Source organism: Callorhinchus milii, unplaced genomic scaffold (genome assembly GCF_018977255.1).
Source record: "Callorhinchus milii isolate IMCB2004 unplaced genomic scaffold, IMCB_Cmil_1.0 Scaffold4, whole genome shotgun sequence".
NCBI lineage: Eukaryota > Metazoa > Chordata > Chondrichthyes > Chimaeriformes > Callorhinchidae > Callorhinchus > Callorhinchus milii.
The window spans coordinates 64,856,308-64,877,526 of NW_024704745.1; the positions used below are offsets into that span (position 1 = coordinate 64,856,308).

General features: G+C 40.2%; 1 protein-coding gene across 1 annotated transcript in view; it reads right to left on the bottom strand.

The window, feature by feature from the left end:
• The window catches only part of cwf19l2 (CWF19 like cell cycle control factor 2), an 80,803-nt gene that overhangs the window by 43,976 nt on the left and 15,608 nt on the right, over window positions 1-21,219 (bottom strand). The window contains 3 exon segments of the mRNA XM_007904444.2: window positions 1,584-1,700; window positions 5,721-5,840; window positions 14,885-14,995. Coding sequence (XP_007902635.2) covers window positions 1,584-1,700; window positions 5,721-5,840; window positions 14,885-14,995 — 348 coding nt within the window.

Consider the following 21,219-nt stretch of genomic DNA (forward strand, 5'->3'; position numbering starts at 1 on the left):
ATTGTGCTGTACTGTATGATTATCATTAGGTCACAACTTGAAAATCAGAGTTAAACAGGTTAAAAGTCAATCCATGACAATGTTTCTCCAGATAAAGGGCTGTGAGAATGTGGAATGCACTGCCCCAGAAGACAGTAGATGCAAAATCAATTGAGATGCTCAAGACAGAGATTGAAAGGTTCTTGGGAAGTAAGCGTATTACATTTATTACACTCAAATATTTCAAATGTTACTTACACAATATACAGTTAACATTAGATAAGATTCACACAATATTCAGTAAACTATGGGTAGAATTTTTCACTTGTCGATAAATATACCAACCAGGGCAGAATAAAACGTGTTCACCCACCCGAGTCTGTATATTTACCAGCGATTGAAGAATCAGTCACTGAACTTCCAACTGGGACGATAGATTTTGGTGGATTGTGGATCATAGATAATTTGAAAGCAAACTCAAATCAAAAATAGTTGACATTTTAAGCAGGCAGTTTAAATGCAACAGATAAAGTTATTTTAAATCAAAGCTCTCACAAACATCAGTCCAAGAGTCAGAATAGATGCAGCTCTCGAATAACTCGGTGCCATTATAAATAATCAATAATGAATGTGAAACGGTCAGTTTGTGAGCACCACGTATTATTTCTAGGGATAAATGTATTCAAGGAAGAAACATGATCCTGAATCTAGTAAGCTATTTATCACAAATGTAGGCACTTATTAATTATAATTACTGTGTAAACTCTTCGTTCACTGGAATTTATTATTCTACTTTCATGCATAAGTTAAATAACTTGGCTATTTGTCACAGTTGGTATGCAGATGTATTTAGCAGAATGCACGCAAGGGCATTTTTTGAATGAGGAATTTTAATTATTTGAAAAAAAAGTTAATGATGAAAAAATCTATGTTGTGGTATCCAACAAATTAGGTTTATATTTTTCAGACTTATTCTACCTCGGAAATTAATTTTCTTTTATATATTTCTTGCTGTTAATCAAAGTGCTGCACAGCCCAATTCCACCTTCGGAGTTGAGAATTGAATAGTCAAGAACAAGATTCTACAATAGCTTTGAAGATACGACTAGCTAATACTGGGACTAATTCTGCACGGTAAGGAATGGTGCTGATATTATACTTTATTGGAGTCCTGTAGCTCAGTGGTTAGAGCACTCGCTTTGCAAGTGAGAGACCTAAGTTCAATTCCAGGCAGGGAGAAACCTTGGGCAAGTTTCCTTACTCCACACAGAACCTAATAATAATCCCTCCAAGACCAAAAACAATAATAAATTGGTCATTTTCAATCTACGACTGTTTGTGGGACATTGCTCTGCGCAATTGGCTGCCGCGTTCGCCCACAAATATACAGTCAATTCACTTTACAGTATATTCTGTGAAGCGCTTTGGGACGTCCTCCCGACGTGAAAAGCGCTATATCAAATGCAAGGATTATTATTATTATTATTGCAACTCTGCATCACACAATTTTTTCCCAATTGCAGCACGGTTTCTGGGAGCTGTCAGTTGAAGCCAAGAATAAGAGTCAGTTGTGTTTGCAATGTTCTAGGAAGGAGCTTTCATACCTGAACAGTGGCAAGTTGTTTTGCAGAAGTTGATTGTTCTTCCTCAACCTTCCAAGGTTTTTTACCGCTGCCAGTTTCTGAACAAGGAGCCGCTTCAATCCATTCTACCTCCGAAGCCTGCAGTGTACAAAATAAATCAGAACATTTTCCATCATCCATGACTAGTGAATCAATAGGATCCAATGTTCACCTTTTATGAGCATTCACAGGTGCAGTTTTTTACTGGTTTATTGATCACGCCAGTTCACAATTTTGTTCATCTTTGTGAGTTCATTGCTATATACGAGTACCTTGTACTAATACTCAAAATGAAATAAAGGAATTGTAGTGCAATTCATTGTTCTCTCAACCAAAAATATTCAGATCGTTACATTTCATCATCACATGATACTGATGCTTATGTTCCTGTCCACTGGCTATTCACTCAGACTCAATTTAGCAGAATTCTTGCAAATCAAGGCAATTCACATTTATATGCGTTGCCTACGCTTTAAAGCGTTCAATTTAAGATAAAATTATCAGCTCAATTAAACCAAAATTCACAATTTTAAAGATCATTTTTAAAAACATTTAAAAAAGATCCTTCCTATGCTAATAACTTATTTTCTAAATTATTAAATTTGAAAACTTCACTAAAGCTAAACAACAACAAAATTACATTTGTAGAGTGCCTTTCACGTCAGGAGGACGTCCCAAAGTACTGGACAGACTGAGTTACGGACCCAAGCTGAGGGTGAGGAAGGGGGGAGGGCACGGGGCAGCAGGGAGATCAAATGCAGGTCAAAGCGGAGGGTCTTGAGGTGGGTATTGAAGGTGGCGAGGGAGGGGTCGAGACGGAGGGACTGCGGGATGGAGTTCCAGAGATGGGTGCAGAGTGGGGCGAGCAAGGCGGGGGACGTGAAGCAGGCCGGAGCCCGCTGAGCGGAGGGAGCGAACAGGATGGTAGGGGTTTAGGAGGTTGGAGAGGTAGGGGGGAGCAAGACCATGGAGGGCTTTGAAGATGAGGAACTGTGGAGGGAGGAGTTGGGGAGGCCGACAAGCAATGAGTTTGCATAGTCAAGCCTCGATGTAACAAAGGCGTGTTTTGAGGGTTTCGGCGGCCTGCAATGTGAGACAGTGTTGGAGCTGGGTGACGTTGGGGGAAGGCAGAGCGGGTCATGGCGCAGATGTGGGGTAGAAAGGATAGTTGAGGGTCAAACAAGACCCCAAGGTTCCGGACTGGCTTAGCAAGGTGGAGTGTGCAGCCATGGATGGATACAGCAGAGACAGCAGATATTAATGCTCAAAATAATTTCTACTCATTCTAAAAAATTATCTATCTTCTTCTTCTACCTATCTTCTTCTCTACTAATAAAACGACTATGCTTCAAGAAGGATCTCAATAACAGATTGACATAGAGACATGATTTATACCTCAACAGAAAGGTCTTGTATCTTGGAGTGACATGGGTGTATTTGTTTTCAGGTATCGCCTATCGTTCATGAGTTATGACCTACAATATATTTCAGTTTTGCATTTTTCGCTGCAGTTAAACCTGGTGGTCGCACCAGCTGACCATGGCACTGTGGTATCCTGCGTCACAGAGTGTGCACGTAGCCAAGCGACGGCGGGAACAAAATAAAGAACACACACAGACAAAGCTAAGCCGCGGCAACAACAACAAAAAATTTAATTTTTAAAGGTGAGTATAAATAAAGATGAAATGTCTGCTGTGTGCTTGTCTGTGTGTCAATCAACATTCCACATTGGATCCTTTGGTTGCATGCTTAGCTGCAATGGGTACAGCTAGTACAGATATAAGAACACATCAATGCACAACCTGGCTGGTCTCAACCTTCAAGATAAATAAGTAACCTGGTCTCTCTCTCTCTCATAACCCACAAATGAATCCTTCACAAATAGCAATCTAATTCCCTCTTCAATTCTTTGAGACTATCTGGTTTCACCACACACTTTTTCAAGCTAAAATACTAATTTGTCTTATGAGGTCATGCTCGCGTAAACATTTACGAACTGTTTAAGCTGGATAGCTCAGTATAGGTCTCAAAACAAGTTATATTTGAATATTTGATGTGCTTCGTACAGTGATTTTAAAGGCTCTGGACAGCAGAACATGAGGATGGTCATAAACTCAAAGTAGCCAAAGGGTATAGCAAAGAGAAAAGTTTTAAATCTATGTTTCAATTTAACTAGTGCAGGCAAATGTTGGCTTTGGCTCAAAATACTGGATGTGCGTTTGTCCTGTTTATTTTAGGACAGGTTAATAAGAACGGAAATTCAGATCTCAAAATGATCTTTCTGGGTTACTGCACAATACTGCACAACTGTGGACAAAGAAAATCACCAATTTTAACTTAACTGAAATGCCAGTTTTCTCTTGTATTTCTCTATGTAACTTTTATTGTTATCCGTTTGATAGCCTTGGTAACAATTGAAGTGGATTGAGGATTTTTCTTCTGAAATAAAAGTAAAACCTGACTGAATCTGCCCATGCAACCACCCACTCAGCCAGAATTTAAAAAAAACAGACATCAGAAAAGTAGAAGTGGATGCACTATAGGTAATTGCATTTGAGTCACCCACTTGAAAATGTAAAATTGCCCAATCTCTCAGTGTTTCAAATCTAGAATTGGCTTACAATGGAAGTGGCAATGAAACATGCATTGAATCCAAATGTTTCTTGTATCATATTGCAGGATTATCTCAGGAGTGGTCATAGATTTGCTGAAATGATGTTGGACTTTGCCATTCTTCAGTTAATAAAGTTCTTAATTGAAGCCACCAGACAACTATACAACTAAAAAAGGCCACGAATTTGACTAATGTTGATCAGTGCAGCACTGAGAAACACAACTTTCAGCTTATTCCAGACATACAATATCATAGAAATCAATCTTCCATATCACTAAACCAAATTACTGAAGCCTTTCAGTATTGTGTTTTTTGGCACCAGTTCTGTTTAGTCAGTTAGAACTGATAAAGAGCTTCTGAGTTTTACATTTCAATCCACATTTGTGAATTCCACATTACGCCATTGACTCATGGTGAGGATGCTATGTGAAATAAATGAGCCTCAATGTCACACCTAAAGTGCACTGGCCTGCATCATTTCCCCCCCGGCGTATTCACCCCATTATCAGCTGGCAGGCTTTCAGCCTTTCTGCCACCACTCTCTGGAATTCCAGTGCTCCGACCCGCTCCCTCCCTCACCTTGTGTGATGGAGGACTATCTCAAGACCTAACTTTTTGACAGTGCTCTCTGGCATCTTTCCCCGCCCCATCACCATCAATGCCACTCCAACATATACAGTAGTCAAATCTGTTCAAGCAACCACCTCCATTCAGCAACCTCCCAGTTAACACCCACCCTGGAGCAGCCCAGTTCGCACACCAACAAACCCTTACCTTATAAAGGCCACCCTTATATAAAGGCCACTTTGGCCCAGTCCCTTGAGTGATTGTTGAAGCCAGGTTTGACTGCATATGTAAATTTGTTTCGTATTGTATTGCATCCGGCATCTCAGTAGCACAATAAGTTACAGTACTCTTTCACCTCTGCGCCTGGATTCAAATACAGTTCATACTGATGGAATAAATCTCTTCTTTCTGCTAGTCATAGGAGCCTTAAACAGTCAGGGGAAATTCTGATAGAGCACAGCCCAATGCAAGAAAATTGCTCATAATTTGGCATTAATTAGCACCCTTCAGGCCATTAGGCTTAGAAATTCAAAAATGGTACAAATATCCTCTAATGCCTTAGCAAGGAAATGTACCATTTGGTGCAGCATTAAGGCATGCAGACCAGAAAGTTGCTGGATCAAACACCAAAATATGCTGATTTGAGTCAAGATAATACAGTTGAGTTGGGGTGCTACAATTGACCCCAGGCCCCCTGCATTAGGAAAGGGAGAAATTAGCCAGGACTGTGGACTGAAATAATGGTCACTTGAGCAAAGTGCCAAAGGGTAACAAGCAGCTATGGAAGTCTCGCCCACTAAAAGGAAAAATAACTCAAATGCCTTAAGGACAAGAGAATGAAGACACACAGATTTTGTGTCCTTTTTTAAATTGTATAAATTGACACTCTTAAAAACTGATGCCCATACCCATTTCTTTTGTTTTAAGCTTGTACTTACAGAGGAACAGTCACTGGATTCATCGGTCTTTTTCTTCAGTTTGTTACTTTTCTTTTCCTTCTTTTCTTTCTTGCCTTTTTTGGATTTCTTCTTTTTCTTCTTGGATTCTATTGAGTGTTCCTATAAAAGAATGAATTGCAGCACTTTAAAATTGTAACCTGAATCCAGGATTCTCCCTTCTCCTTTGGAATAGTGTCATATGAATGGAATAATTCACCTGCAGAGCCAAATAGGACCTCAGTTTTAACATCTCATCCATTTGAAAAGCACATCCAACAATGCAGTGCTCCCTTAGTACTGCACTGGAATGTCAGCCTTAAACTGAGCTTAAGTTCTCATATGAGTTTTAAACCCACAACTTTCTGACCCAGAGGTGAGAGTGCTACCCAGCTGACACTTAATTCAAAGATGGTGTATAAGCAGATTGGAGGGATAGGAAGGTGCCGGGCGTGAAGTGATTTGTGTGTGAATGTAAGGATATTGAATCAATTGAGGTGTGAATGTATGAGACCAAATATAGTGGACACTCATCTTAAGGTCATCCCATATGTGGTGAACTAGTGTAGATGGTCAATTTTTTGCAGTCTTTATTTCAATGTTACATTTTGTGGTACAGTAAATCAAACTCACTAGCAAAGGCAACCTATTAATAAGGTAAACATTTCTCAATTAATTTGCTGGCTTTATTATAATAATTATTATTCTTGCATTTTATTATAGGATTATCATGTTGTAGAGACACCTGAAAATGCTTCACAAGATTTCCTGTAAAGTGATAGGACTGTGTATATTTTGTGGGTGAAATTGTATTATTGTATTAATTGTATTGTATAGTATTATATATTAATATAAAATGTTAGCGAGTTTCCACTGTAGTCAAAGGTTGAAACACTGGTGCAGTACGGGGGGAGCGCTGCATTGTACAGCACTTGAGGGCTACACTTTGTCTCTTTAAAGGACATCCTAATATTGAAATTCTCTTGGTGTTTGCCTTGGAACGCCCAAATTGAGACCAAATTCTCTATAATCTTAACTTTAAGTCAAGCAAAATGAAGAAATTTCAGATGTCTTAAGTATGTCTTAGTTATTAAAATAACTTTCTAATTCTGATCTGTATATCCACATATCCAAATGCAACCTAATTTCAATCTATCATAATTATTCTTTCAGAATTATAATCATCTCTTCCAAGCTCCCACAGCTAGAACAGATGTCTCTGATTCACATAAGCCATTACTGAATATATAACATGAATCCAAGTGTTCTACCAAATTCTCCCTGTTTATTGCACAGAATGGAGCAAATTGAGAATTCATGGCCAGCACAGGAAAAAGTAGGATTGTAAACTCAAGTTGCTGCAGTTGTTGTAGTTAAACCTTCCCAGTTCTGCACACAGACCATCCTCACGTATGAGAAAGGTGGACTTGGGTTAGTGGTGTCAAGTCGCATCTGTGGCCTGTACTGATAGCTCAAGTTCTGTGTTGCCTTGGATGTTAAAAGATAGCAACTGGCAAAACCAGAGACAGCAGAAGAAATAGCCTAGAACACCCCAAACCACATAGCTTTCTCAATTTGCCAAGCAAAAGAAAGGGATTTGGATTTATTGAATTATAAACAGCTACCATCATAAACCTGCCCGAAATAGAGATCATTAGCTAGAAGGAAATGAGAGTGAGCAGTTCAGATAGTTTACATTGCCTGGTTTATTCTTAATTGCACTCGGTAGTATAACATCTATTTTCTTAAGTATTGGGATTTCATTTTTTAATGCAAATACAAATGTTCTGATGCAATATCCTAAAACTGTGAAAATGTGTATTTTGTTTTTATCAGGCGGGTATCTGGCACATACAGAAGCCCATCACCACGCTTAAGAGAGCCAAATCAAACAGAATTCCATGCCCCCACTTCAAGCTACACACATCCAGTACCACTATTAAAATGCCAGGTAGTTCAAGACTTCCTCAATTGCTTTTCAAATAATTAGAAAATGATAACTATGCATAAGTCTAGGATTTCGCCAGGACATGCTGATGGAGGAAAAGGTATTCCAATCTATAAAATACAATTAAGAAAGCTGCTGCTTTGTCCTTCAAGCAGGCTGTTAAAATTATTTATATTCATTTCCACTCTAAAACTGACAATGTCAATTTTGACAAAACTTCTGGGAAAATCTACTGGGAAATGTACAACCAAATGTTTCATTAAGAATTCCAGGGGAAAAAACGCCATTTTAATTGCAAATAATTAAAAGCAAGAAAGCCGTTAAGTGATCAGGGAATTTCTTAAATTTTAATTTCATATTGGCATTACGATAATGTTTTCATACCAGAGATTAAGTGCATTATTATTAATTTAGTAATTGGAAACTAACTGTGTAAAAAAATTAAATTACAATGGCTAAACACCTTCTTCTACTTCAAGAACTATCTGCATAAACAGATCTTGACATCTTTTAGAAACTGATATTTCCAAGTGTTCCAGGTGCTGTGAAATCAGACTTGCAATGTCCTTCAACAAAATAAAATGGAGCAAGCTTCATTGAGCGTGAGAGTTATAAGCACTCTGATTTTTGCTGAAAAATCTTCAACATAGTTTGAGACAATGGCTTTCACTTGCAATACTTCTTCAAGGAACTACTTAATGAAGAAACCTGTCAGAATTCTTGTCAACCCTAAGGCACTTGAGAACAGATCGCATCAGAGCAGGTTGAGTTGATCAATTTTTGGTTCACAAAAATTCTCATGTGATTCGGATTACTTATTAAGAAATACCATAAATTAGACCTTTTTAAAAATAATAATGGTTTCATACCTTTCTTTTACTGTTAATTCATTTTTCTATACTTACTCCTTGCAACCCTTTTCGGTTGTAAATAGTATCTGGTCTATTCAGAGCTCCAGAGACTATAACTCTTCTCTACATTGCTGTACTAATCAAATGTTCATTGCAGTGTTAGCACATATACTGCTTGACATAAACCATCAGCAACCAGCTTTTAGCACTGCAAGTCTGATTTCCCTACTGAAAATCCAACCCTTTAGAAACCTTTATAGCCTGAATTTTAAACAACCGTTAGGCAGTTATGGTTGAAAATTAATTCACTTTTATACCTGAATGAACATCTGAAAGTATATTGGCTTAAATTGGTGTAAATTTTCAGCAAATGCAGTTGAACTCAGTCAAGTTAAACCTGAAGAAAGTACAAGATGGGATGTTAAGGACATTACATTGAGAGACCCCAACTCCTAACTTCGAACTGAATCAAAACAGTCACATTACTCACAAACCCCATCGGCCGTTGAACTCTCAAATCCCCCTGCCGCTCATCTGAAGCACTTCAAAAGGATGATCCAATCTCTTACAACAAGTACATATCCAAGTACCACAACAACAAAATTACATTTATAGAGCGCCTTTCACGTCGGGAGGACATCTCAATAATAATAATAATAATAATCCTTGCATTTGATATAGCGCTTTTCACGTCGGGAGGACGTCCCAAAGCGCTTCACAGAATATACTGTAAAGTGAATTGACTGTATATTTGTGGGCGAACGCGGCAGCCAATTGCGCACAGCAATGTCCCACAAACAGTCGTAGATTGAAAATGACCAATTTATTATTGTTTTTGGTTTTGGAGGGATTATTATTAGGCTCTGTGTGGAGTAAGGAAACTTGCCCAAGGTTTCGCCCTGTGCCTGGAATGTGCTGGACAGTCAGGGGTCAGGACCTGAGCATGGGTGAAGGGTGGGCTAGAGGTGAGGGAAGGCAGAGAAGTGGGAGGGTGACTGAAGGCATGATCAAAGAGGAGGGTCTTGAGACCGGCCTTGAAGGAGGCAAGGGAGGAAGCGAGGCGAAGGGACTGTGAGCTGGAGTTCCAGAGTGTGGGGGCAGAGAGGCTGAAAGCCCGGCCACCGATGGTAGGGAGGGTCGGGCGGGAGACATGGAGCAGACCAGAGCCCGCTGAACGGAGGGAGTGGGCAGGTTGGTAGGGAGTCAGCAGGTCATAGAGGTAGGAGGGGGCAAGGCCATGGATGGCTTTGAAAATGAGGACGAGGATCTTGAACTCGATCCTCTGAAGGAGGGGGGGCCAGTGGAGTCGAGCGAGGGTGAGCGATGGGGTCATGGAGCCTGGTGGCGAAAGTACACAAGCTGCAGAGTTTTGGATGATCTGCAGCTTGTGAAGGGAAGAGTTGGGAAGGCCGATGAGGAGGGAATTTCCATAATCGAGCCTTGATGTGATGAATGCGTGGATGAGGGTTTTGGCAGCATGAGGGGTGAGGCAGTGGCGGAGTCTGGCAATGTTGCGGAGGTGGTGGTAGGCAGTGCCGGTCATGGCACGGATGTGGGGGAGAAAGGACAGTTCAGGGTCAAACAAGATACCCAGGTTCCTGACTGGCTTAGTGAGGTTGAGTGTGCAGCCATGGAGGCTGATGCTGCCAGCGCCTGAGGTGCGGAGGAGCTGGCGCGAGCCAATCAGGAGGGCCTCGGTCTTGCTGACGTTGAGTTGGAGAAAGTTGTCCCACGTCCAGGACTTGATGTCGGACAGGCAGTCGGTCAGGACCCCAGTAGTCCTGGAGTTGAGGCAGAGAGACAGAGTTGGGTGTCATCCGCAAGCATGTGGAAATTTACCCCATGTCTGCAGATGATGTCACCAAGGGGGAGCATGTAGAGGGTCAAGAGGAGGGGACCGAGGGCAGAGCCCCTGAGGAACCACAGTTGTAAGTAGCATGTGACTGAAACTGCATCAAGTATCTACTCTGTGATGCTTGTGAACCCAAGAAAGCTTTCAAATGATGTACAACTCTTTAAAAAAAATCTAAATAAGAGAACATTTCTTTTTTAAATCATTCACATTTTTAATCCTTAAAGGGGAAGGACAAGACTTAATAATCATTGTATTTTGCTGAGCCAGTGTCTAACACACATGGAAATCCATCACACCAATCAGAAATGGACATGACACAACCTTTATCCAACATCTATATAATTCTTGCCTTATAATCTTTCCTCCATTTAAATGGATGAACAACAACATGCACTTATAGAGCGTCCTCCATGCAGGGTAGTGCTTCAGAGCACTTAATAGTGGCGGAGCCTGAATTCGAGCCGGGGTTGGGGGGAGAGGGGAGGTGGCGGTAAGCACGGTAGAAGAGGAAGGTTTTCAGGCAGGACTCGAAAAAGGGGAGAGACGGGACAAGGCAGAAGGATTGAGGGAGAATATCCCAGAGTTTCAGGGCGTAGTGGCTGAAAGCGCGACCTCTGACGGTGGAGCGAAGGGTCCGAGGGACGAGCAGGAGTATGGTGCCAGTCGAGCCTAGGGTCAGGTGGTGCATTGGGGAATCAGGAGGTCGGAGAGGTAGGGAGGTTACAGAAAGGGATGGGATTTGAACAACTTGCATTTATATAGCACCTGTCATGCAGGGCAGCATCCCTGAGCTACGAATGGCCATTTGTCTTAGGCTCCAATAATAAAATAATAACCCTTATCCATGTCTTTGCCATCTCAATGTTGCACTCCTTGCTGGTCTCTGTAAATCCACTCTTTGGAAACTGTTAAAGAAACTGATCCAGAAATTTGCAGTTGTTATTACCCACACAAGGCTCTGGATGGCATTTCTTTCCTCATACATACTTATGTATCTGCTGCTGCAAAAACACATTAATAATATTAATAATAAAATTAACTGGCAGATAAACTACAACTTACTGTATTTACCACAACCAACCGCCCTTCCCGAATTCAAGATCCTCATCCTCACCTCGAATTCAAGATCCTCATCCTCACCTACAAGGCCATTCACGGCCTTGCTCCCTCCTACCTCTCCAACCTACTATCCCCCTACCTACCTGCCCGTACCCTCCGTTCCTCTGGCTCTGGTCTGCTCCACGTCCCCCGCCCCAACCGCCCTACCATCGGTGGTCGGGCCTTCAGCCTCTCAGCCCCGAGGCTCTGGAACTCCATCCCCAGTGCCTTCGCCACCTCCTCCCTTTCCTCCTTCAAGGCCGGTCTCAAAACCTTTCTCTTTGACCGTGCCTTCAGCTCCCCTCTCGACTCTCTTCCCCCTCCTCGCTCCCTCCCTTCCCTCCCCTCACCCTGACCATTTCCCCCTCCTTGCTCCCTCCCTTCCCTCACCCTGACCATTTCCCCCTCCTCGCTCCCTCCCTTCCCTCCCCTCACCTGACCATTTCCCCCCTGCTCGGGTCATGACCCAACTGTGCAGCGCCTTGGGACGTCCTCCTGACGTGAAAGGCGCTTTATAAATGGAATCTTGTTGTTGTTGTTGTTCCCATTATAAGCAACTTCACAACATGGGCAAACTTTGTAATTCTTAAAATGCTTATCATGTGAATTCCTGGATGTGGGGAAGCCAAAATGATCAGTTTCCAGGCAGGGCAGTAGGTTGCTGCCAACATCAGGTTGTGTATAGCGAGATGCTGTGGCAGAGACCTGATGACCCAGAATTCAGTTTTTTTTAGTATGGTGAGAGGCTGCTGGATTTCTGCCCATAATTTGGATTTTTTCATAAATAAATGACCCCCAGCTCAGGTCCAAAACACTAATTGTCCAGCGCCTTGGGAAGTTCTCCTGACGTGAAATGCGCTATACAAATGTAATTTTGTTGTTGCTGTTGTTGGGGTTCAGACCCCAATTATGCTAAAAACTATCCCACATTATAACAAAGCACATTAAAATGTATCTCTACTCTAGTAAGGTGCTCCCACCTGCACACTCATGAGAAACCGGAATAGCTGGACTCAAACCATGACCTCCAGATTCTAAATTGCCTATTTTTATGGCCACTGGGTCCAAGCTTCAATGTTCCTTTTTAACATGGATTAAATCAATTCTACAAAGCATAATTTTATCACTTAATGTAAAACACGTTGCCACACTGTATAGAGCTGAAAGAAAAGATGAAAAAATACTGTAAATTAGCTGCAAAATATAAAGACTTGAGGAATGCTGCAGTTTGACACCAAGTATCATGGATAGGGACCCACTCACCAAGAATCTAAATACTTTACTAGTGAAAGCCTTAATGATAGTCAAAACCAGACAAACCAGACTCCCTTGATGGCCTATAAGGCAACACTGAGCATATTAACAAGAGAGTCTCAGGTTTGAACCCTGAACGCTATAATCCTCACGTGGTGGAAGCTCTCAGTCAAGACAACAATTGGCCGCTACAAATGATTTCAGTCAGTGTTCGAAAGAAGGAAACCGGTACAATTCCCTCCTTCTCAATCGCAATCTAAAACCGAGAGTGGACATTGGAAATGATCGTCCTCAACTGTGAATTCACCTCCCCCCCCAACACCACATTGATTGTTCCTGCTGACATACACTGTCCCAGACTCACAGATTAATATGGGCATTAGCACAAGATGTCCACCTGGGGAACTATGTCCCAATGTAAAAGGATGCAAAAAAAAAGTCAAAATTGCTTTCAGAAGAGGGGAGTAGTGGAGAAATATTAACAGCAGAAAATCTATTTTAAAATAAAGTTATTTTAAAATCGAATTAAACTGAAACATTCCACTTAGGAAACGAGGGGTGGCCCAATCCCCCCAAACTCTTCTAGGCCCAAATTGTCAAAGGAAAATGCGGATCTAAACCATGCTCTTCAAAACTACCCAAACTAGTCAGGTGAACGAATCACCTCTCCAGCAGGGCAAGCCCGACCTGAACCTGGTGACCAAGTTCTTTAGCCCAGGGGCTGAGGTCGATTCTAGAGTCCCCACTGTTACCTGGCTGAGATCAGCTAGCTTATCACAAGAAAGAATCAAACCTCTGACCTTCTGGTCTCTATGGCTTCATATTGTACTGGCTCATCAGTTTATGCACTGGGCCATTGAAGGAAGAAAATAAGGACTCTTACATCATAATAATATTCCTTGCATTTCATACAGCACCTTTCATGTCAAAAGGATGTCTCAAAGCGCTTCACGGGATTTACTGTACAGTATAGTGATTGAATTTTTAAATTTTGCTCTCTATACCGAAGTCCAGGTCATTAATATATATTAAAATGAGCAGTGGTCATAATACCGACCCTTGGGGATACCACTGTATAGCACCCTCGCTCCAGTCTGAAAAACTGCACAATAAAAGATGTCAACAACAATTTGATTACTCAAAAGCTGACCATTTTGAATTTTTTGGGTAAGAAAATGTTGAGATCCATACCCCAATCACATGGTAAGCAAACGTTATAATGGGGATCTGCGGTATGTGTTGCTGTGTTCAAGTGCTACTTGTTGAAGTTTATATTTTCAGTCAATTTTCCATTAGTACCACTACCCAGATATCAGAATCTACCAAAATTGAGTGAGGGAAGGGAGGGAGCAAGGAGGGGGGAAATGGTCAGGGTGAGGGGAGGGAAGGGAGGGAGCGAGGAGGGGGAAGAGAGTCGAGAGGGGAGCTGAAGGCACGGTCAAAGAGAAAGGTTTTGAGACCGGCCTTGAAAAAGAAAAGGGAGGAAGCAAGGCGAAGGCACTGGGGGATGGAGTTCCAGAGCCTGGGGGCTGAGAGGCTGAAGGCCCGACCACCGATGGTCACCCATTTTCCACTGGCATCCCATATTCTAGGATCATAATCCTATGAACCCACCCTGCTCATATATGCAAAAAGAGTTGCACACCTTCACACAAAGCTCTTAAAAAAATCCAATTAATATCGAAACCATCAAGTTGTATAAAAAAGTGCAGCAATCCTCAAGATTAACAGGTAACAGCTTTTGACTGCGGATTATTTTAACATCAAGGTTACTGTACTTATGAGGACATTAAAAAAAGAGACTGAGGACAAACAGAAGAAATAATTCTGTCTGCTCAGTGAGCATTGCTAAGAGTAGTAAAATAGATAGGTTAGTGATTGGCTAGAGTTAACACGAGGATGAAGCCTAATAAATCCAAGGCATAATAATATTGGTGGAACAGACTGGCACTAGCAACTCCAAGCATTCAGAGAAGTAAATGACTAAAGCTTTTGTCTCTTTATTTTTTTCCATTTCAGCTAAACAGCTCTAACCATTTTGATATTACAAAACCTGTATGTTCACATTCATTAAATCAGCAATATCTCGGGAGTTATTTAAGTCACACGGTTTGTTGTTGTTCCCTTGTATGGTAATTGTATGGTAAGTTAAGCGTATTACCTCTGCTAGTTGCTCCAGTTGCTGGTTCACTTCAGGCAGCATCCACGTGTCTTCACCGCGGAGCCGCCGGAGCTCTTCCTGCTTTTGCTCTTTCTCATATTTATTGCGAGCCTGAAATAACAGAGACAAACGGCTTCATGTAAGGCAAGAGTGGCGAAGAAAACTACAAAATACATCTTTTTAAAAAAAAATACAAATCAGAATTTTAAAGGAGTAATGTCGACCATTTCTTAACCTACTTTTCACTAAAGTAAAATCCATTCTTCTTTTTATATTCCAGAGAGTTTAATTACAGTAACAATACCTTTAGAGTAAAGCTGGTATCCTTAAGAGCAGGACAATTCATTTATTTATGAAATAACCATTACCCATGGTTTAACAGTTCATACATACAACAAAGTACGTGGAGTCCTGCAGCGAGTTAGTGGACTCCTGCATTCAGAGCACTCCCTTTGCAAGTGAGAAGACCTGGGTTTGATTCCCAGGCAGGGCGATATGGTAGGCAAGTTTCTTATTCCAAACGCCTGTTTACCTAGCAGTAAGTAGGAACTCGGTTGTTAGTTGATTGGCAGATCGCTTTACTGGGGATAATAATCTCTAAAAAAAAAAGCAATAATAATTTGGTCACTCAATCCACGACTATTTGTGGGACACTGCTGTGTGCAATTGGCTGCCACGTTTCACCCATAAAATATACAGTCAATTCACTTTACAGTATATTCTGTGAAGCGCTTTGAAATGTCTCAAAGATGCTATATCAAATGCAAGGATTATTATTATCAAACTATATTCCCATTCATTCCCATTGCAAAAAACGTGTGATCCACAAAAGGTACCTCAAAGCATTAATGAGGGACTTCAGCTACAGCACAGATAGCAGAATGGTTTAAAGTCAATTCACTCTCTGCTTTCATTCAGATTCATTTCCTGAATGGTTAAATGACCTCTGTAACAAGACCTACAAAATTACTTTTTTTTAATATTCTGATAGCAGCAAAAATTATGTTATTAAGAAAACCATGGAAGCGATTGCTTAATTTTAACCTTTATCTGAAATCCTAACATATATCACAAAGACAATGGGCAATGCTTTCCCTCATTCATTGAATTGTATGGTTCAATCACAGTGGCAATTGTTGAATAAAATGCTGAAATGCCATTCAGCATTTTATCCAACAATATGTTTTGATTCATTCACGTTAATTAGCAAGGTTAGGATGTTCACTTCACATGTTCTTTTAGTTTTAGTTTCTTAATACTTAAAAAATGTATTGCACAGCTATAATACAACGACTTACATTATTCTGCATTTTTGGTAGCCCTTTCACGTCAGATAAATATTTGAAACATTTAACAGAGAGCATCAGCAGTGTCCTGAAGTACTGCGGACCCGCCTGACTTAGGAATCGTATTATCGAGACCACCACAAAGGGCTGGTTTGATTTTAACATTCCATTGCCAAACATGTCACCTTGGAGCCAATTCAGCTCCAAAGAGACCCCACTTACTGCTCCTCCTTCCCCCACTTCCTCCCAAGGATGATAGTCTAACAGATATGACAGGGAGGAGGAGCAGTAAGTGCGCCTTGGGACGTCCTCCCGACATGAAAGGCGTTATACAAATGTAATCTTGTTGTTGTTGCAGTGATGTGATATTGCTTTCACTTATATAGTGCCTTTCACGTAGGATGAATGACTCAAGATTTTTCACAGATATAATGGGACCAGGGTGAAAGAGTGAATTTAGGATTCAAAACTACATGGTCAAAATACATTGAACCTTTAGGCGGCTACTCCATTTATATCCTTTATTACTTAAAGACTTCAAACATCTACCTCCTTACCTATAATTGTATTCATGCTGACCTAACTAACCCTATTAGTGGACTATCTTGCATTGCTAAACATACAGGGTGCCAAATTGCACCATTGCAATACCATGTATTATGTATAATGTGAAGTTTTGACTCCTGGTGCACACACCACTTTCCACTCAGCATAGAGGTCTTTCAGGAATAGATGCAGAACTAAGCCAATTAACTTCAGAACTGTTTAGGATTAAGTCCCAAATATTTGGTAGAGCTTCCAAACATCCAGTCAACAGTTTAAACTCTTGCACATATTTAATTATCAGCAGAGCTGGAGTGATTAAAATACTTATTAGTTTTACTGTAACAGATTGCTGTTTTTTTAACTCTATGAGTAAAGAATAAAAAGCTTCCCATTTGTGAAAAGATCATGCTTATTCCAAAATTTCCAGAATTAGTCTTGTACTGAGAATTTAAACTTTTCATCTCTCTCTAAAATTCACTGCACACTTTACCAAATCTACAAAGAGTAATCGTGCATTAATTTGCAATTTATAAAAGCAATTCAAATCAACAAAAACAGTATGACACAGTAAACTGTGGAAACAAATAAATTAACTTCCCCCAGAGCAACATAGTGCTGCAGTCACGGAGTACAACCACAAGATCAATAATATGTTATAACCCAAGTGGGAACCATTTAACGTTGCAATATAATCCATCAAATAGATTTCCTTCCAGAATCCTGCTCACACAAATCCTTCCTGACAGTCTTTTCGGTACCTTATAAATAAATCTTACGAATATAATACATCGATAAAACAACAAAAGAGGCTCAGTAATTGAAACCTAAAGTTGCAGAAGACAACAACAGACAGGTACTGTATATGGTTTACATTTTCATCCGCATTCTCTTTATTAAGTGCTCTCTAAGGCATTGCAGGACTCAATTACATTATAAAATATAATCCACATAATGGTATTTCCACTAACTCACATCTGTAAATTCTTTCTGTTCAAAGTGTATTACTATGCAAGGCATACATCGAGTTATCCTCAATGGCCAGGATGATAGGATAATGGACTGGGTGGTGTTGTCCTGATTCATATACAATATACCAGGAAGGCACACATGTTCAATCTCTAGGGAGTTAACTACTGTAGTTCATTCAGGATAGCAGTAGGACCCAGGATTGACATTCAAGAGCCCCAATGCTAGAGAGCGGAAGAAAAGATCAGTAGCAGAGACCTGAAATCCTTCGTATAGTCTCAGTCCTAATTGAACTTACATTCAGCCTAACTTTGCCAGCAAACTATGTTCCAAATTAAAAATGAATTTAAGAACTTCTCCAAATTCTGCACAATCTCACATTTTAAGAAAGCTAAAACCGTGAGATATTTGAGGCCTGAAATTAGAGGTTTTTCCCCAAAAATAGTAGATATGTGAAACAGATTAAGTAAATGGGACAAAGCTTTATATGCCCAAGTACAGCATAAACAAGACAATCGAACAATCTGTGCAACAGAATGGTTCTGGCACTGTGGCCAAGGAAATGCCATCTGTGAATTGGAACTGATTGGGGTTCGATAACATAGATCGTAAAGTTAGATTGATATCTTGTAGTTTCACTAGATTACCTAGGCTATCATGCAACTTTATCTTCTTGTAAGTGTTAGCGGTAGTTAGCTAACTTTATGGGAGATATGTAGGGGTAGAGTCAATAACAGAGAAACTTGTACAAAAATTAAATTTTTGGAATAAATGAGTTTGAAGGTAGATTCTTTTCCTTTTCACACTGTATTTTCTTTTGAAAATGTGCAGAAGTGCAATTTTCAAAACACAAATGCAATTTGACAATGAATCAAAGTGCTGGCTATTCACTCCTCTAATGCCTAGTTTAGATTGTGCTTTTCAAGTCACCTCACGTCAAAATATAAAGTAAATTACCATGAGTTACACCAATTTAAAATGGAGACAAGCAGCTGAAATCACCTGCTGGAGGAAGTCCCACCAGGACCTCAATTCATACCCCTATAGGTGCAGGGTGTGCAAATCAATTCAGCCTCGATGTTAAAATTGTCCCTTACACAATTGCAGGTGATCAATTAACTAGCACTTGGTACCACTTAATTGATCTTCGTGATTGAACTTAATGACACGTGTATGAAGTTCTCTCTGGCCCCCGGTCACTACGATTGCAGAATGAAAAATATAAATTATGTTTTTCGCTTCTATGCAAATTCTATCCAGTATATAAACCAGGCACAAGTAATACGCATACTTGATTTCATTTGAAAATGCAATTCAAAGCTTCATTTGCTGCCAAATTCGGCTGAACATGCTGCCTGGTACAGACAACTGTAAACAGCGAATAGAATTGCCAAGGTAACTGCAGCACAGATCTAATGAAATACCCTACATATTTCACAGGTATATCTATGTAGAGTGAACTGCAAAGTGCTCGTGAGATATTTTGTATTTTAAAAAACAACCTTCAAATAAATCTATCAAATATACGTGAGTGTGTATATTTAACTAACTAGTCAATATTCCAATGATAATTCTGACTCAATAGCTCTACACTTAGCAGGTCTGAAATTCTAAGGAACATAACTCATATTTAATTGTAATTCGATATACCATAGTTACAATTATCGTATTGTCAGAAGACACACGACATCTCAGCACCTGAACTCCCATAGTTAAATCATAACCTTACAATCATTCCCTAAGAGCTGCCACTATTTATTATATATTATACTATTTACATTTTCACAGGAGATTTCATCGACAACATCAACAATTTGAATCGATATTGCACCCTTCGCATAGGATATCGTCTCAGAGTGTTTCACAAGGTCAGTCGGATACTGAGCAATGTTAAGTGGTCACAAAATGAATGAGGAGAGCTAATCAGTTTCAGTGCTGGCAGAAGCACATAACTGATGCTAATTTGCTAACAGATGACTTGCACTTCCTTGATGTTTACATTCTCATTGAAGATTACTCTTTATACTAGAATTGCCGCTGGACTATTTAGAAATACTCTGTTGTAATGCTATGGAACTGCTATGTCATTATCAACAAATTATTTAAAGTATAAGTTAGGGAAAGCAAAAATACAATACACCAAAGTCATCAGATCCCAAATCCCCTGCCGCCCACGCAAATCATACATGGTTATGAGATGTGACAGTTTTACTGAACTATAGACCCACCGAGTTACATTGATCATCCAACCTTGAGCTCAGGTGGTGAGTTTGTTATGTGGTCCAACATGAAGAGATAGACTATAACCAGCCCCAGGTTGTGGGGGGGGAAGAGAGAACAGAAAGAAGCACAGCATTGAAGCAAATGCAAATCTCATGTCATGTTTTAAAGGGATCTACACTCTAAAAAATGTTGGCATTAAAGGCACCTTGGCCATCAGAATTTTTAGCAACCTGCATTGGAAACCATTATTTTGTTTTACTGACCACTGTGTAATAAGTAAGATGGAATCAGGAAGTTATTTGAAGCTCTCATGCAGAATGATAATATTATTAATAAAGGAATAGACTTTCAAAAAGTGTAAAATACTTATGGCTCAAGCACAACATAGATAACAAGTGACTAAATCATAGGCATTTTTAGGTGCTTAGTTCACTGCTGATACTTTTGCTCAAAAGTAGGTATATCGCTTTGGATTAGTACAACCTCAGCTGTTCAATATTTTATGAATCACATTTTCACATTCTCTATCCTGGAAGTACGTTTCTGCATCATGATAGTAGTAAAGAGCTACTATTCACAGCACTCACATTACCATTGGCAACCACAAATAAAACTCAAAAGTTGCAATGAACGTTTATTAACTTTGAAACTTTTAAATTAAAAATCAGAAACCCAACTCTGCATTATCGGATGCTCATATCGTGTGAGAAGCTAAAACCAAGGTCCCAGGTGCCTGTTTGGGCGGACATTCCAGTCTCAGTGATACTATTGGAAAAAAGAAGTGAGTTTCTTCCCGTGTCCAGGCCTAGAATCTCCTGGATAAAATTGGTCATTCACTTCATGACTGTTTGTCGGACACTGCTTACATAAATTGGCTGCCACATTCACGTACAAATATATAGTCAGCTAGAAATTTCACAAATTTTACAGGAATTCCTTGTGAAGTACTCGAGATGTTTCAAGGTTACAGTCGCTTTATCAAACGCAAGGATTTTCATCGTTTCTTCTGTACTTAGTAAAGTTCCAGAACCAGTAATTCAGCATGTTCGTTGCAGTAGTGGGCCGCACTTGCTCGATCAGCAGAATAGCCAACCCCAAGGCTCCAATCATTTGAGTTGCCACTGAAAATAGCTAAAGTGCAGTCAAAATGATTTATCTTCAATCATACAACACATACTATATTGGAGTCTGTCGTTACGGAGCACTGAGGTTTCATTTGAAGCGTCTCCCCCAAGACGTGATGGTGAAGTTGCTGGACACAACAGGTCACATTTTGTTCTAAATTTTCAGCCTTTAATTGTTGATGTTTCAAGT